At 39.2% G+C, this 16,723-nt stretch overlaps 1 protein-coding gene across 1 annotated transcript in view; it reads right to left on the reverse strand.

Moving 5' to 3' along the window:
* Nucleotides 1–16,227, reverse strand: part of sbno2a (strawberry notch homolog 2a) — a 32,445-nt gene extending 16,218 nt beyond the window's left edge. The window contains exons 1-14 of the mRNA XM_046876439.1: nt 16,046–16,227; nt 15,132–15,323; nt 13,653–13,738; nt 11,412–11,502; nt 7,347–7,520; nt 5,131–5,208; nt 4,867–4,978; nt 3,982–4,142; nt 3,073–3,206; nt 2,779–2,869; nt 2,476–2,619; nt 2,067–2,184; nt 1,260–1,365; nt 940–1,093 (exon numbers count right to left, since the gene is read on the reverse strand). Coding sequence (XP_046732395.1) covers nt 940–1,093; nt 1,260–1,365; nt 2,067–2,184; nt 2,476–2,619; nt 2,779–2,869; nt 3,073–3,206; nt 3,982–4,142; nt 4,867–4,978; nt 5,131–5,208; nt 7,347–7,520; nt 11,412–11,502; nt 13,653–13,738; nt 15,132–15,242 — 1,560 coding nt within the window. The 5' untranslated portion in view covers nt 15,243–15,323; nt 16,046–16,227. The remainder of the gene's footprint in view (nt 1–939; nt 1,094–1,259; nt 1,366–2,066; nt 2,185–2,475; nt 2,620–2,778; nt 2,870–3,072; nt 3,207–3,981; nt 4,143–4,866; nt 4,979–5,130; nt 5,209–7,346; nt 7,521–11,411; nt 11,503–13,652; nt 13,739–15,131; nt 15,324–16,045) is intronic.
* Nucleotides 16,228–16,723: the final 496 nt, after the last annotated feature.

The following is a 16,723-nucleotide window of genomic DNA, read 5'->3' on the forward strand; positions in this document are numbered from 1 at the left end:
ATGGATACGGTAGCATTAGATTTTGCCTTAACTTCAACTAGAAGACTCAAACCTGTTCCATGATGACAATACCCCTGTGCACAAAGCCAGCCCCATTAAGATATGCTTTACATGGGTTGGAATGGAAAATTCCTCCATCACCCTATTGAACACCTTTGGGATGAATTGGAAATTGACTGCACCCCAGGCCTCCTTGCAGTACCTGACTACTACCTCATTCGTGGCCGAATAAAATCTCACAAAGCACACACTTGAATGTAGTTAAACGTGTTCCCAGAGGAGTGGGATTATTATATTATACTATCATTATTATAAGAGCAAATACAGACTAAATGTGGATGCCAATCTTATGGTCAGGTGTTCATAAACTTTTGTCCAAATAGTGTATAGTGTAATTCAGTTAGTAATAAATTTGATTTGGAAACGTATCAAAATATTTATACAGAGCCTTGCAGAAGTACAGTAGAGCTAGTTATGTAGGTCATTTATAGGTAAGTTTTATCTATCACTCAGTACCTCAGCTACCCTCAGACAGCTTGTTACACTGGTGTGATAACAGGATTTTTCCTCCAACTGACTTTCCAAACAGACAATTTTTCTAGAAATACACAGAATACATGCAACCTGTTCTCTACTGTGTGTGAAACACTTGTAACAATGCCAAACATATCATTATGCCACCATGTCGGCTGTGCTGAGGAAAGCATCCAAAACAAATCATGCCAGCATTGCTATCATGGTTTATTGTCATGCGCCTGCAAATCACACATGACAATAAACGGGCAACAGTCTGTAATTTTATATCTTCGAATTGCATCAATATAGTAGGTGTGTCTAAAACAACCCAGGGAGTGATGGTACAAGAAAGGTGCTCCCAATAAACTAGTCAATGTGTGCATGTCCGTCATGTTCGCCTTGCGACAGCCTGCAGTCTCTCACCAGTCGAGCCGCCTTGTTGTAGACCACCTTGATCTCCTCATCCAGTGCGATTTCCTCGATCCGAAACGACACGCCTGAAAAGCTGAGCTGCCGGGCTATGTACATGCCACTGACTTTCATATCCATGGCAACTATCTCCATGGCGCCGACACCCCTGTGAACAGCAAGCGGGCATAGCTTTTGACTCCTTTTTGAAGAAATGTAAAAACGGTGGCTCCTCATTCGTCCTGACAAGCATGGGCAATTAAGCATTCATCTACATCAAATCTCTTCACAAGTTTCAGACAGAAGGTCTTCGATTTTAAAACAGGAGGACTAACCTCTTCTCAATGGCATGTAAAAAGTCCTCGAACGTCCTGAAGGGTGTTCCCTCGCCCCAAATCCCGAGCCGGCTCATGTAGATCATGTTCTTTGGCTCGGAGGCACCTATAGAACAAGACCGCGCAAAAGCACTATAGTTATAAATACTTGGCCAAATGTGTAAAGTCTAGATTTAGTGTCTTTGGCAAAATGCATTCCTGAATATTATTGGAAATTGAATGCTTCTGTGGCAAGAGGACACTGGGCAGGAAGTCATGTCTTGAACCTAAAAGTTGGCTTATTCATCAGATGAAAAGCACATCATAAATACTAGCTTTATGCCTGATAAGGGTTTTCTGTGTCTTTTAAAGACCTTTTTAAGACCATTGAGAATGAAATTTAAGTTTTATATACCAACCTCATAAACACACAAATACATTGTTAGCTACTGGCCTTAAGCAAGCACAAAATTCATTTTCTTCATGCCAAGTATCGCTAAATCGCTGTAGCTAAAAAAATCAGTTTTACGTCTGCGGTACAACGTGAGAGAGATTTGCACTAACAACAGAAAGCTGATTGATTTTTAAGACTTTTTAAGGCCCTGCAGAAACCAGACAGACAGATAGAAATAAGCATTAAAATCCCAAGGGACATAATATAAGTGTTTGCCCAATCGTGTTGTGCTGCCCTGTGATGCAGCAGAGATAATTAGGTGGAAACGTGGAAATACAGCTTGGAAGTCAAAAATTATGCCATGACTGATATTATAGCTCAGATGAATCACTAGGCTGGGTGTGTGTACAAGTAGAAAAGATTAGTCTATAAACCTGTGGCACTGGCGTACACCACCCTGGCCCGGGGCAGCTTGTTCTGCAGGTCCAAGACAGCTTTCCCCATCTTCGTGGATGTCGCGTTTTTAGCTTTATGGCATTCGTCAAACACAATCTGAGAGGGTTTAAATGTCAAAGAAATAAAATATGGCACAAAGCATTGGAATAACCATTACTGCTATACCAACATACAACACGCTGTATGGGCAGGACCAACACCCCATACTGCATGAATCACTGAGGGTTTCATTTCAATGTTTTTCTCCTGATCATTTCATTTCCCCTTTCTTTTCCTGTGTTGAATCATGAAATTAAACCAGGGCCTTTTATTTTTTTATTTGACACTGCTCCTATTCTCTCACGTCAGCTCTAGGATTACTACCTAGAAGCATTAAGGTAAGGATACGACTCCGTCAAAGCCAGGTTTACACCAGTCCAATATCTGCTTGAGCCGGGTGCGGTGCTGTCCCCCTGCCTGACTCTCCCCGATCAGCGCTGAATATGTGGCAAACAGGACGCCCTCTGAGGTAGCTGTGTCTCCATATTTAATCTGACAAGACAAGGAAATACCACATCAGACACTTTCAAAGGGCACCGGGGCGTTCGCAACGTAATTCTTTATACATGCAAGTTGCGATACACTGCGGCACTTGTTCGAACAAAATTAAGCAGGCGGGAATCTTTTCATTAGAAAAAAAAGACACCTTACCTTGTTTAAAGCAAACACAGGAATATTCAGGGCATCTATGTCCCTGAGGTCTCTTTCTGCATCATACTTCAGGTCATTAGACACACTGAACCTGAAAGAAAAACAATTTCGTGACATCAGGCCCCAAAAAAGTGAAAATGATTTCTAATAATGAAAGCTGACTTTATACATAATAACGTTACTCACTCATAGATTTTAGGACAGAGCCGATTAAAAAAAAACTTTTATATAAAAGGTCCTCTATTGAGTAGAAATAAGGAAGGTGGTATTATTCTCTTTGGAATGTGATCTTACCACAGGGCTTGCTTCCTTCCTTTTAAGTAGTTTTCTAGAATGATGCCAGCTATAGTGCGACCCTTCCCCACACCGGCTCCGTCCCCAATCAAAAAGCCTGCCCTCTGGTCGTTCTGCAGGATGACCTCGTGTTGCTGATAGGCCAAAAAACACAATGGTAATTAGAGCACAGGAAAGTACCAAAATCTTCTATAACATTAACTTGAAGAAAGAAAAAAAATTAAGTACTTTAGTGATTAACTGAGAGCCGAGTGCACCAAAGAACAGCTAAAATAACAGTTAAATTCAAGCCAGTTATACTGTGAATTTATTTTTGGAATAGATTGTAATATGCAGGCGAACGCATCAATGCAAGATGGGGAGGAAAAAAATCTAACATACAAACAGACAGAAATTAATTGAATAATTAAATAAATAAAAAACACCCTGTTTTTGGTACATTTAGATTTCTGGAATTTCTTTTTTAATTTGCAGTTAAATGTCATGCAAAACGGATGGTACGCTGCGAGTAAATGGAAGCCTTGCCCCTTTTCTGTGCTCTACGCACACTCACTGCTCGTCATTATTTCAGAATTCGATGACTCATGGCAGAAGTGCGTTGAGAATTTCGACAGTCGTGCTGTGCGCAGGTGTAAATGATGTGATGTGGCGTACAGTGTGAGCGCAGTAGATTTTAAAGCTTCTTTTTTGGAGATATTGTTTGTTAGTTGTGCTCAATTTCTATCTTCCAGATAAATTGAGCCTGGATTTTTGTTTCCGTACAAAAACAAGCTACACATTACGATTTTGGTATTAAAATATTAAAGAGGAAAAAAAAAAAAAAAAATGCAAGTAAGAGACTTGCTCATTTTTGCTTTAAATCACATTTCAAGATTTTCTGTGTAGTTCCCCAGATTTGAGCGCATGTACCTGGCATGTATAGATGATGGCTTCGAGCTGCAAAGCAGAGAGCATGCCAGTCAGGATAGTTTTGTCAGGGATGGAGAGTGTGTAGGTGATGTCTGGGGGAGGGACACTGGACAAAGTGCTGGTCTCTACCACAATGTCCGGATGTGAAATTCCTATAGTAGCTGCACACACACACACAAAAAAAAAGAGGACTAGATGACCAACAGGATGCGGTGATTAACATGCACCGACTACACAACGTAACATTTTGAGCTGTAAATTGAATAACACTGATTATCTTTTCATTATGGCACCTTTCAGTGGGTGAAAGATATTAAGCAACAAGTAAACATTTAGTCCTCAAAGTTGAGGTGTTAGGAAAAATGGGGTTTGATAAATTGTGATGTCTAGACATCTGGGTCAGAGCATCTCCAAAACTGCAGCTCCTGTGTGATGTTCCTGGTCTGCAGTGGTCAATGTCTAGCAAAAGTGGGCCAAGGAAAGAACAGTGGTGAACCGGCGACAGGGTGATCGGTGGCAAGACTCGTTGACACACGTAGGGAGAAAAGGGCGTAACAGACGAGCTACTGTAGCTCAAACTGCTGAAGAAGTTACTGCTATTAATGCTCAATGGGTCACGACTGTTTGGGCAGCAAAAGGGGGACCAACACAATATAAGGTGTGTGGTCAAATTGTTAAATCCTGATTGGTATAAATTACAGAACAATAAATCTGTGTAACAGTCGATGGCAGTTATGCATTTATTTTTATTCTACTTATATTCGCTCATCCATTTATTTATTCTGTTTGCTTCTGCACAAATATTTGCTAAGCATTAAAAACTCGGCATACACAACAATTAGTTTACGCGTACTACATGCTTTAAAAGATGAATTTTTTCCATACATTTCGATGGCTTGTACTCAGAATAAGTGTCTACGTGACCGAGTTCTTCCGTCTCTTCCTCATCTGCCTCCTCTTCCTCCTCTGGTGGAGTCTGACTGATGATTTCAGGAGGCTGGACAGAAAGAGATCAGGACACGAGCAACATCATTGTCAGAAAGAGGGGGAGAAGAAAAAAAAAAATATATTGATCTCATGCATGCTTGAAACATTTAAATCCTTCTTTATCAAAAACATGATTAAATGAAATGACGATCTCTAAGCTACCTTATATGCTTCTAATGGTTGGTTGTTCAAGATGGCACTGAGTTCGTCCAGATTATGTAAAGCTGGAAACCGTGTCAACTGATTGGAAATGGATGACATGAAAAACACAAGGACACACAGAATGAAGACAAAGACCCAACCTAATGAGATGAAACTCGAGTTGAAAATATGGAATTTTAATACTGACAAGTCTTTTATACTTCTATCTATACAAACTCTTTAAATCCATTGACTTAACAGCGCTTGAGGTTTTGGATGATGTAACGAATGACAGATCAAAATTGATACATTTGTGTTGTATTCATTTCAGAACACAAAAGAAAAAATGCCCCGAGCACCTTATCAGTCCTTTTCTGTACAGGGTTTTCGGTTCGATGCGCGTGTGTACCGAATGCATTCCTTTTTACATTAATAGCAGTTAAAATCTGAATTCACTCAGGAAGTGTGTTTGGTCTCTGCCTTGCACTTAAAGCGCGTTTTAATTGTTATTATTAAACGTAAAAACATATACAGTGGAACCCCGTTGTACGAGCATAATGCGTTCTGGAAATTTGCTCGTAGGTCCATTTGCTCATACGTTCAAACGGATTTTCCCCATAGGAATTGATGTAAAAGTGATTTAATCCGTTCCGAGATCACATCCGATCGCTTATTTCTGCACTTAAAAAGTAATTGGAGCCTATTTTAACAAACAAATACACCGCAAATTACCGTAATGTAAACATAATTTAACACTTACTGTCAGGGAGCTCCCTGATTCTTCTCCTGTGCGTGCCCCGCCCACAGAGCTGCTCGCCGGCGCCGGCTTACTAATCACACACCTGACTCTCGTTTAGCACTCATCACCCAACCATATATAAACCCCTCATTCACCCTCACTCGCTGTCCGTTATTATCAATGGTTTGTCTGTACATGTTACGATTCTCCCGTGCTTGTGGTCAGCGGCACGGATCTCCTCTGCGCTCCTTTGGATATTACACAGACTGCTTCTCATCCAGTTCTGGACTAGTGGCCGCGCTCCCACCGCGCACCACTCGATTACTTCCCAGTTACTGCGAGTACGCGTTTTTTGCAAAATAAACTTTGTTTGCTCTGACTTCGCCTTCCGCCCCTGTTTCTCGCATAACACTTACTCATGTGATAGTGGTTGATTGCGAGTGTGAGACGCACATCACGCTCGTAACCTCCTCGGTTTCCATGGTATTTCTATTTACTTTCGTTTTCACAGCACAATCACTGATTTACTTGGGAGACATTTTTCAAGATTTCTAGTGAAATAAAAATATAAAACTAAAAAAAGTAAAGTTTTTGCTGCACTGAACAACGAGAGCGACAGAGCGATACGTCATTAACTAGCAGACTGATGCGACCCTCCGCCGAAAACGGGGAACCGGCAGCGTGGATTTGCTCGTGAAACGGTAAAATTTTGCGAGCGAGTTTGCTCGTATCTCCGTTTGCTCGTACAACTGGGTTTTACTGTACAACAAAGCAAGGGGTATGTTGGAGAAACTAGAGTTAGCGCAGTGTCACCGTGGCTACTCGCTCTGTCCCAGAAATATGTAGTGCATAGAAATGCAAATTGTAGTGTTTTTTTGCGCATACAAGAAATCGCAGCGCTTTCGTTTTTGCCACAGTGTCAGGAAATGGATTCTTTTGTGTTTTATGTCCAGCTTTAAGAATTTCTATTAAAAAGAGAAAATCCTGTTAATTCCGCATATAGAGGGAGTGAATAAATGAAGGATGGAAACAGAATGAAGACATTTGTTGCAAAAGCTGCAATATGTATTGAGGGGGGAAAAAACCAAAAACAAAACACACCCCTGTATTACCCAAAGGGGGTAACAAATGTAAAATATTAAAATGTTTTGATGTACTTTATTTTAATTAATCAATTTAATTAGTGCCAATTTAATCAATATAATAGTGTATTGCATTCAGGTGCTTTATTCTATTTTATTTTTATCAAATATAATACAATTATTCGATTTTATTTAACCAAGCATTTTATTTTAAATTGTTTAAAAAGTGTCAACTGTTAATGTTGGTTTTGCATTTCTTTGTGTGTGTGTGTGTGTGTGTGTGTGTGTGTGTGTGTGTGTAAGTGAGAGAAAGAGAGAGAGAGAGAGAGAGAGAGAGAGAGAGAGAGAGAGAGAGAGACAGACAGACAGAGAGACACAGACAGAGAGAGACACAGACAGAGAGAGTGAACACTCACCTGTCTCTGGCTGTGTCCAGGTGGCTCCCAGAATGCGGGGGCTGAGGCAGGGCCTTCGCTGGGTAGGTGGGACATGCCATCAATGCTAAAGCAAGGGTCAGTATATTCAGACAGCGAGTCAGCGGTAGAGGAGAACAGAGACCCGTTCGACAGGTCATCCATACATGGCAGTTCCTGTAAGAAAACCCAAATAGTTACAAAGAAGGAAGGGAAAAAATAAAATACACAAATGCAATTAAGGTATAAAGCAGACGGACAAGAAAAAGACACAAAACACAAACAGAAGTGAAAAAGCTGCCATTTGAAAAGCATAAATGAGTGGGTTGTATATCCTTCAACTAAAATTACTAACAGATACCATGTAAACTGGCATGATGCGCTGGAAAAACCCAGAAGACTTAAGTCATAAAACTGTGGCTTCAACTGCCTTCCAGAATTTCATATTCATTCATTTACAGAACAGAAACCAGCTGGTTCTTTCAAAAGAAAATACAGATGCGCTGGACGCAATTCAAAACGTTTATTGTAAACCAGTCACTGTCACATGTTTCTTGTGCGAATCGAGCATTCCTTTCACTTTCCACATCACTCCATTAACCCCGAGGGGGCCTCGCGAGCTGGAAGTGGATCTAGTTAGTATGAATTTTGAAATCAGAAATCAGTAAAAAATAAAAAATAAAAAAAAAAACAAACACTATCGCAGCGATGCTCTCAAAATGGTAATTTCGGCCATGAAAATCTGCAAACCCCGAAGATGGTAAACAGTGTAAGCGTGTGTGTTTAAATCCCTGAAACCAAACCGAACTGAAGATGCGTCTGTACGGAGAAGATAAGAAATTGTCTTGCTGTGCTCTCTTTTCTCTACAGCCAGTCCTATAATCCAGCGGCTCTCCGGTAAACATAACTGTTTACAGACGTTACTGACTCACGAATACTTCTATTCTAGTGCAGGGTTTATTATATAAAAATAATAATAATAATAATAATAAATTACAAAATAAAAATAAACATTCTCTACATTTATGCAGATGATGTTACTGTACTGCACAAACAAGAGAGATCATTGCTGTTTTTCCTCCTGCTCACTTGTAAACGAATGATGGGCAACTTGGCTCGGATGAACGAGGATTGAACGACAGCAACATAATGGGGATTTCAGAATTACAAAACGACAACAAAACGGAAGACCCCTTAAACTATTTCAACAAAAGAATACGATGGGTTGGGTTTAGAGATGATTAATACTAATAACTCAATATCAATCCAAAAAATGTTCTTGCAGGCTAAAGCTTTCACTGTACATAATGATGTAGAAGACAAACCTTACCCTGAATTCACTGAACAATCTCACATGGATATTCTCAATTTCTACACAACAACTGCTGCAATCAAACACTCCACTGTGCTCATCTCAGGACCCTCATTCACAATCTGCTTATGAACACATTTTTCTGTTCGCTCCTGGTATTTTTCTCACCACAGTCACTTCTGGGTTGTTCATTAGTAAACCACCTAGATTATTTGCAACGTCTATTATTAAAAGAAGAAAAAAACAATTTACAAATAGCTATAAACACAAAGAGAAGGGAAATGAACCGAAGGATCAATTCAGTGAAATAGCAAAACCAACACACAAAAAAATCCCTTCTTCCTAAACAAAAATCCCTGTCCAGTTCTCTGTAAAAACCAAAACAGCACTTTAAATGTTGACCTATGAGCAAAACTTCCTGACATAAGCTTTATTAATGCATTTGTAATCGAAATGTGATGAACAGTAAAACCAGACAAAATAATTGAAGCCAGTAAAACCGGAAAACAAAACAAACTCTTCTTAGTGCGAACTGTTACAACATAAATATTTTCTTTTCATCATCTTTCTAACATCATGGTATCACAGTATTAATAAAAACTTACAAGCTGGTGATAAAGAATGAAATGCAAAAAAAAATGTGAAAATTTTTAATAAAAAAAAAAAACCTTGTTATTTCTTGGAGATTTTTCTGGAATGACTTGTCTATAAAATGTCTGTCAAATCTTTTTTTTGGTCACAGAAAAGGAAACAAAATGGCTAAATCTGGTTCTAGCCAGCAATGTCTTTTGTTACCTTAATTGTTAAATTCTTAGAAAGCTAGGAACATGTTAGGCGTGGCATAAGTGAGGACGCCGTCGATCATACCCTGAGAGAATGTTTCGATATTAACAATACTACTATATTAACACTCTGCCACAGTCATTTCAGGTAGCCATTTGTGTCATGTAAGCAGTAGAATGCTCGAAGATGGCTGCCTAACCTCACAGTGTCTGTTCCAAAAGTACAGCCCGAGCATGACACAAAGCTCTAAAGTAACTCAAAAGTACCACGACTTCTACGCAAATGGCAACATAAACAGAAGCTCCTGGAAAAAACTCCCCGACCAAAAACTTCCACTAATTGCAGGGGGCAAAACACAATCATTTGCATGTCTATGCTCACAAACATCCACTGAATATCATCCGTCTCATAACCAGTAGTACAGGTAAGAGTTGCACAACTACACTCCAGGGCACAGATTAATATCTGTGAGACTGTATTTGTGTATGTGTGAGTATGTGTGAGAGTCAGAGAGAAAGGGGTGGGGTGGTCGAATTTCAGGAAATGACGCTCTTGTTGGAGTGTGATCAAGATTACTGGAAATTAGACCCTAATTTTACTAGGAAACAGCCACAAGTTGAAAAGATACGGTGAAAACATCTGGTGAAGTGGCAGTACCGGAGTGTGTGGGTGTCGACTGAAGCACTGCTTTAGCAAAAAAATAACATTTTTATCTGCGATCAACCAAGCCTGAATTTCCTTTATGCTGATGACAAGCTTGAATATGCTTCATGCACTTTATTTGCCCCTTTTTTAACGTATCATATAAAGCCCTGTTGCACTTTGAGGTGGTTTTGATGTTTTACACACCCAGATGATCCATGTAGAGCTTATGAAAAAGACGCCCCCTACTTTAGGACGTTGTAACAAATTTTATTTAGATACAAAAAAATAAAAAATTAAAAAAATAAAACTACTGTTGGCCAGCCCTGATATTTATGAAGGCTCCTGTGGGTGTTCTTTGCTAAACAAGGTTTGAGACACAGAGTCACGACAGCTCTTACCCTATGACTCATAGCTGATTTAGTCTGCTGACATGCTTAACTAGATATTCAACTGTCACAATACCTTTATATACAACAGGTTTAATCATCGTTATTATTCCTCGGCTTTGCAAAGATGACCAAATGCTGGAAGCAAAAATAATCATGCCTGGTGATTTTTCAAAAACATTCTTTCAATGGAAATAGCCTGCTTTGCTAAGTAATCACAGCTTATCTATGCCAAGGAAAGCCATTTGACATGAAAAAGTGATCACCAGGAAATGAATCTGAAGCCTGTATGGACCTGATTAAAAGGCTGTTGTGCCTAATCCATCAAAAGTTCCATATCTAATTTTTCCTCACAACAAATCAGGAACATATGAACAATGTGAATGTGTAATTGGGAGAGGATTACAAAAGCACACACTGCTTTACTCTAATAAGAAAGAACATCATGCAATTGATATAATTAAAAAGGTTTTACCTTTAATTTCTTCACAATGAACACATTGTGGTTGGAAGGATCTTCTATTCCTCTTCCTATTTTGTTAGTGGTACAGTGTTGCGTAGCAAATTCCAGGCTAGAAATCAGTCATTTTACTATGCGTAATACTAAGAATGAGAACGTGAAAATGAAAGTGAAAGTTGGCCAGGCTCGAACAACCGCATAGGACTTAAGCAGGCTTATTAAGGTGTGAGCTCGTGTGATTAGACTAAATGCAGACAATTTTGGCCATCAAGCTGAAAGTGTCCAATTTTAGAGAGGAGAGTAAAAGCAGCCGCTGTCGAGTGATTAGACTGGAGGCAGCCACTCTCAAGCGATCAAACAGAAAATATCTACTTTTAAAGGATCAATATAAAAGCGGCCACTCTTAAGCAATCAGACAAAAGGCAGCCACTCTCAGGCCATCAAACAAAAGGCAACGACAGAAAGATCGGACCGGAACTTACTGTTGCAAAGTTTTCATTCCTGTCTGATGTGAGGTTTGAGAAATCCAATGAGCTGAAATCATCCAGAGATGAGTTGTTGACCGGGAACTGCCTGAAAGAGCAGAACATTTAACAAACATGTACATTAGTATATATACACCTACACACACACACACACAGATATACATATACATTATATATACATACATACATATTACATAATATACATAATATACATATATATATATATATATATATATATATATATATATATATATATATATATATATATATATATATATATATATAAAAAATGTAATTCGTTCTGGAACTCATGAGTGCTAAAATTGGAAAGTACCATACAAGTAGGTGGTAGAATTTTTAACCAGTTTAGGACCGATGATTTAGGCTTATATTTAGGCACAGAATGCACTAAAGAAACCGCAATGGCACTGTTCACAACATAGAACTTCAAGTGCAGACTAAATTGCTCACGAGTCTCATTGTGAGATATGGTCCCGAGTTCCGTGCGTGCAGAAAATTTTCAGTTGTCATATTCACATATATACATACATACATACATACATACATACATACAACACAATATTTGCAACGTGGTCATAATTACTGACCTGCGCATGTGTTTATATTACACACAAGCACGCATGCACACGGATCAGGAATTATGACCACGTTACTAATATTGTGTTGGTCCCTCTTTTGCTGCCAACAGTCCTGACCCTTAGCATTAACTTCTTTAGCAATTTGAGCTTCAGGAGCTCGCATGTTGAATCGGACCACACGGACCAGCTTTCGCTACCCACGTGCATCAACAAGTCTCAGCCGCCCTTTTGCCAGTTCACCACTGTTTTCTTAGTTGGACCATTTTTGATTGATATTGACAACCGCAGACCAGGAACATCCCACAATAGCTGCAGTTTGGAGATGCTTTGACTAAGACGTTTGGCCCTTGTCAAACTCGCTCACACCCCTACACTTGCCCATTTTTCCTGATTCTAACATGTCATCTTTGAGGACTAAATGTTCACTAGCTGGCAAATAAATAAATCCCTTTTCACTTCAATGATTATAACGGTACAATAACAATGTTATGCCTGGACGATGTATGTATACGCACACACACAATATAAACACACACAGTAGTCCCCCGATTTATCGCGGTTCGAATCTCGTGCCGCCAGTTTATCGCGGAATTGCATTTGCCACATAACTAATTAGTTTGGCTGATTTTTCCAGTCTCCGCAGATGGAGCCAAAAACTTATAGGAATTGTTTTAATGTAGTTTTATGTTTTAATAATGAAATTTATTAGTAAAAATATAATTATTAATTCCAAAATTAACTAAAATGTTAATACAGTACTGTGTACATAAAATAGCATTTTTGGGGTGCCATCTTTTCGTATACATATACAAAACACACATTTTATATATATATATATATATATATATATATATATATATATATATATATATATATATATATATATATATATATATATATATATATATATATATACATACACACACACACACACACACACACACACACACACACACAAAAGAAATTACATTTATATATTTAAAAAACTGTGATTATTTGTTTTGGGACTTCATGTGTCCGTTAATCATGTATTTATCACCCGCCATGACGATCCAAACAGAACAGGTCAGAACTGTATTGTGGTCAGGACTATGTAATGAGGCTCACAAATGAGATGAAAATGCCATCAAAGAAAGTCAGACAACTGCTTCGCTGAGCTGGCAAAAGTTTTACAAAGACATGACTGTTAACTGAACAAGGAAGAAACTGTGTAGCTGAGTAAACAATGATGTTAATTCTTATGAGCCCATGCAAAAAGGAAATAAGTCCCAGAAATGCCTCAAAAGAAAAAAAGAACAGCTATCTGCTGCACTCCTGAACAAAAGATCCATATCAGACAGAGGTGTGCAATTATATGCATGTCTGAGCATGCTTGGTAGCCAAGGCTGAACTCCACGAACTGCATTGTCATACTGCAAGAACTCATCAGGAAAAACATAGCTGGATCTTCAAATTCTCGGAAATTTAAGAATTCCTTGAGCAAACAGAGGAAATGTGTTTATGGCCTCTTAGTCAATGTTTAAGGTTTTTTTTTTTTTTTCTGTGGAGCATCTGCCTGGAATAAATGTATCAACTTACATCTGTTTCTGAATCTGAAAGTAAGAGAGACAGAGAGAGAAAAAAAAAAGTTGTCACGCACCTCCCAGATTGTTGCATAGGATAGCTGTACTGGTTGTACTGAAGCGGCTGGGAAAATGTCCATGTGGAAGAGGAAAACAGCTGACTCTGGAGGCGAAAAGGAAACAAACATCACATTTTTCACAGGACACAGTAAGGGAAATGACAAAAACAAAAAGAAGACCTCATGTGGAGCAAATGTTGGAAAGCTGCACCATTTCAGAAAACTCCAAACCTGCCTTTACAATGTGTCAAACACCTGCTGAGTCCCAGATCGATGTACATTTACTGTTTAAATGTGCAAGACGGGCACTTGGTGTAAAAAATAACCAGGCACATGCTGCACCGAGCAAGAAAAGTGGCTCTTAAGGTTACCATGACAAGCACAGTAGTGCTCTAAGTGGATTTTATTGGAGTAGTGTGTTGATGGCCTAATTTAGCAAAACTGCAGTGGATTCTGTATACAGAGTTAAAAAGGTTAACAGGTGAAAGACAAAAAGGAACCGAGAAATAGCAAAAGACAGAGAATGGGAAGAGGATTACAGCAGCCATTTTTTTTTGGATTAATTGCAACACCTGGTTTCCTACACACAGCTGAAATTATGATAACGCTCATAATGTACAAGGAATGATGGGATTTCAATATTGCATCTCATGAGCAACTTTGGCTTCATTCCCTTCTCATGAGCACAAAAATAAGGTGAGGGGAGGAACAAGGTGCTGTCGTTACTCCATGTTCCTGAGGTCACGCATTAACATACAAAAATATATATTAAAAAACATTACGTTAGCATTTCTTAAACATATTATTTAAACCATTTAATCGGTTCTTGTATCAATTTGGTTACTGCCGCTATAAACAATTCAGTCTTAAAGACTTTCCCTTTACAGAGTGTTCGTTTTTTTCTCCATAAATTTACACAAAAAACTTTTGCATGTTAACAAATTACACAAGTTTCTAAATCTGCTTTTTTATAGCATCTGACATACAAATCGCTTTATATTTTGTAAGCGTCGTCATCGTCTAATGGAATATTTCGGCATTGGGCAAACAAATTCTTAAGGGAGACTGTGGACACAAAAGCTGAAATCGTTCCCCTTTTTGTAATAAAAGAACAGAAACTCAAGCACAACCAAAAACCCACATATGATGAAGGAAGTAAAGAAATCTGAAGGCAGTTATTGGGTCATTCATCAGTTTCTTTTCTCGCTGCTAGTTAATTCACAAATTGCACAAAGCGCACTGCTACAAACCAGGTAGAAATCGTAGCGGGCACGCGGATTAGTCCAAGCTTTGTATTATTAGATTCGAACCTGTAGCACTAGGAAAAGCAAATAACCAAACAACCCAAGTTGAAAAACTCCATAAAATTAAGTATTGTGCATTCAATATGAAGTTCGACATCCATTTGATGATGCTCTTTAGATGAACCTGGCTGAGGTTGATTTCAAAAGCATAATTTGGGCCAGAAGTGAAGATGTAAATGGGGAACATGGGCACCTCATTGGGGAGTGGAGGACTGGGCGCACTGTATTTGGGGCTCTCCAGCTGAGGGCCCTCCGGGTGCAGGAAGTCCTCCGTGTTCATGACGACAGATGTCGAGATGGGCATCAGGCTCTACGCAGCACCACAGGGACTGAGCTGGTCAGTGTGCCCAATGGAGCTATGTGTTTCATCATATTCCAGCCATCTCTAAAAGAGAAAGAGACAAGAAGAGACGGGTTAATGAGTGGAAACAGATTACAATGAAGATTGTTTAGGTAGAAACAGTGACGTTACGGAACATGAAAATAGCATAATGTCTAAAAGTCGATGAAAATTTAAAAGACTTTGGTCTGTAGTTTTGTTTAAGACTTTTGGCCTTCTTTAATTTAGTCAGATCTTTGTCAGTTTGATGTTATCCAAGAAATTTGTATCACCAATGAAAGAGGAAAAAAATCTTTTAACAGAAAAATGTATATTTTCGACGTCCATATCTACAAGTTAGCTTGGCAGGAGTGTAAAGACATCGAACCAACCATGGGATTACACGAGAATCCGATTCTACCAAAACCACAATTCATTTGTCCTGCTAGTCAGCGCGACAAGCTAATTTACCCTGTTCAACCCTAACCAAATGTTACCCCACTCAACTTTACCAGCTATTTAACTACCGGTTCAGCAAGACTGTTTTTTTTCTCTATTATTTAAACCTCATTCAATGATAGTGTCCAAATCCGCTTTGTTACTCGCGTTACACCAGGTTTCATTTTCTTTTTTACTCCGAATTTATTAACAAGGCCAAACCCCTATTGTTTGACCAGCTAGCTGGCTGCCACTAGCAAACTCGTTAGCCTGCCTGCTAACTAAGCTAACGAGCGTCTACTGGCGACATTTTTCCACCTTTTCTCTCGCGGCCGTAGGATTACACTTACCGGATACAATCCAAACTCATTTCCCTGCGATTACCCCCCCACCTCGGCGACCGGCTGTCCCTCGAAGCTGGTTTGGACCGTGTCAATTTCCGAATTTAATCCATATTTCTTTCGGCACGGTTGTTTATCTCACTTCCTGGTCAACGGCGCCATCTTAATTCTAGGATGAAGGGAGGGGGGGAGGGATCTTCCGCCGATCTCGATGACGTCACAGGGCGCTCGCCGGCTGTGGCTTTGCAGCTCAAGGTAGAAAGTTCAGCTGTGTCCAACGAGCTGCCTCAAAACAAAACAAACAAACAAGTAAAATTAGCATTACAATAAGTGGCACAGGGCTTCCTTGTGTACATAACTTCAATAAAATACAGTGGATGTAGCTAACCCCTAGCCAGACAATGGTGAAGCGTACTGATGTTTCAAAAAGCCTTTATTTTGTGTTCAGCCGTCAGCCTTTCCTTTGCGAAACACAAAATCTACCTTTCCTTGATGAGAAACCTTTTCTTAGTGAAACACCGTAAGAGCTACAGAACAGATAAATAACAAATAAAACAATCAGCTCTTACAAACATAAACATGAATAGCCATTCAAAAGAAACCCCCTGTGATGTCACACGATGATGTCACAGATGTGGCAGTGACAACAACACATTAAAAACACTTCACAGTTAAATAGATTAACCA

Source organism: Silurus meridionalis, chromosome 20 (genome assembly GCF_014805685.1).
Source record: "Silurus meridionalis isolate SWU-2019-XX chromosome 20, ASM1480568v1, whole genome shotgun sequence".
In the NCBI taxonomy this organism is placed as follows: Eukaryota; Metazoa; Chordata; class Actinopteri; order Siluriformes; family Siluridae; genus Silurus; species Silurus meridionalis.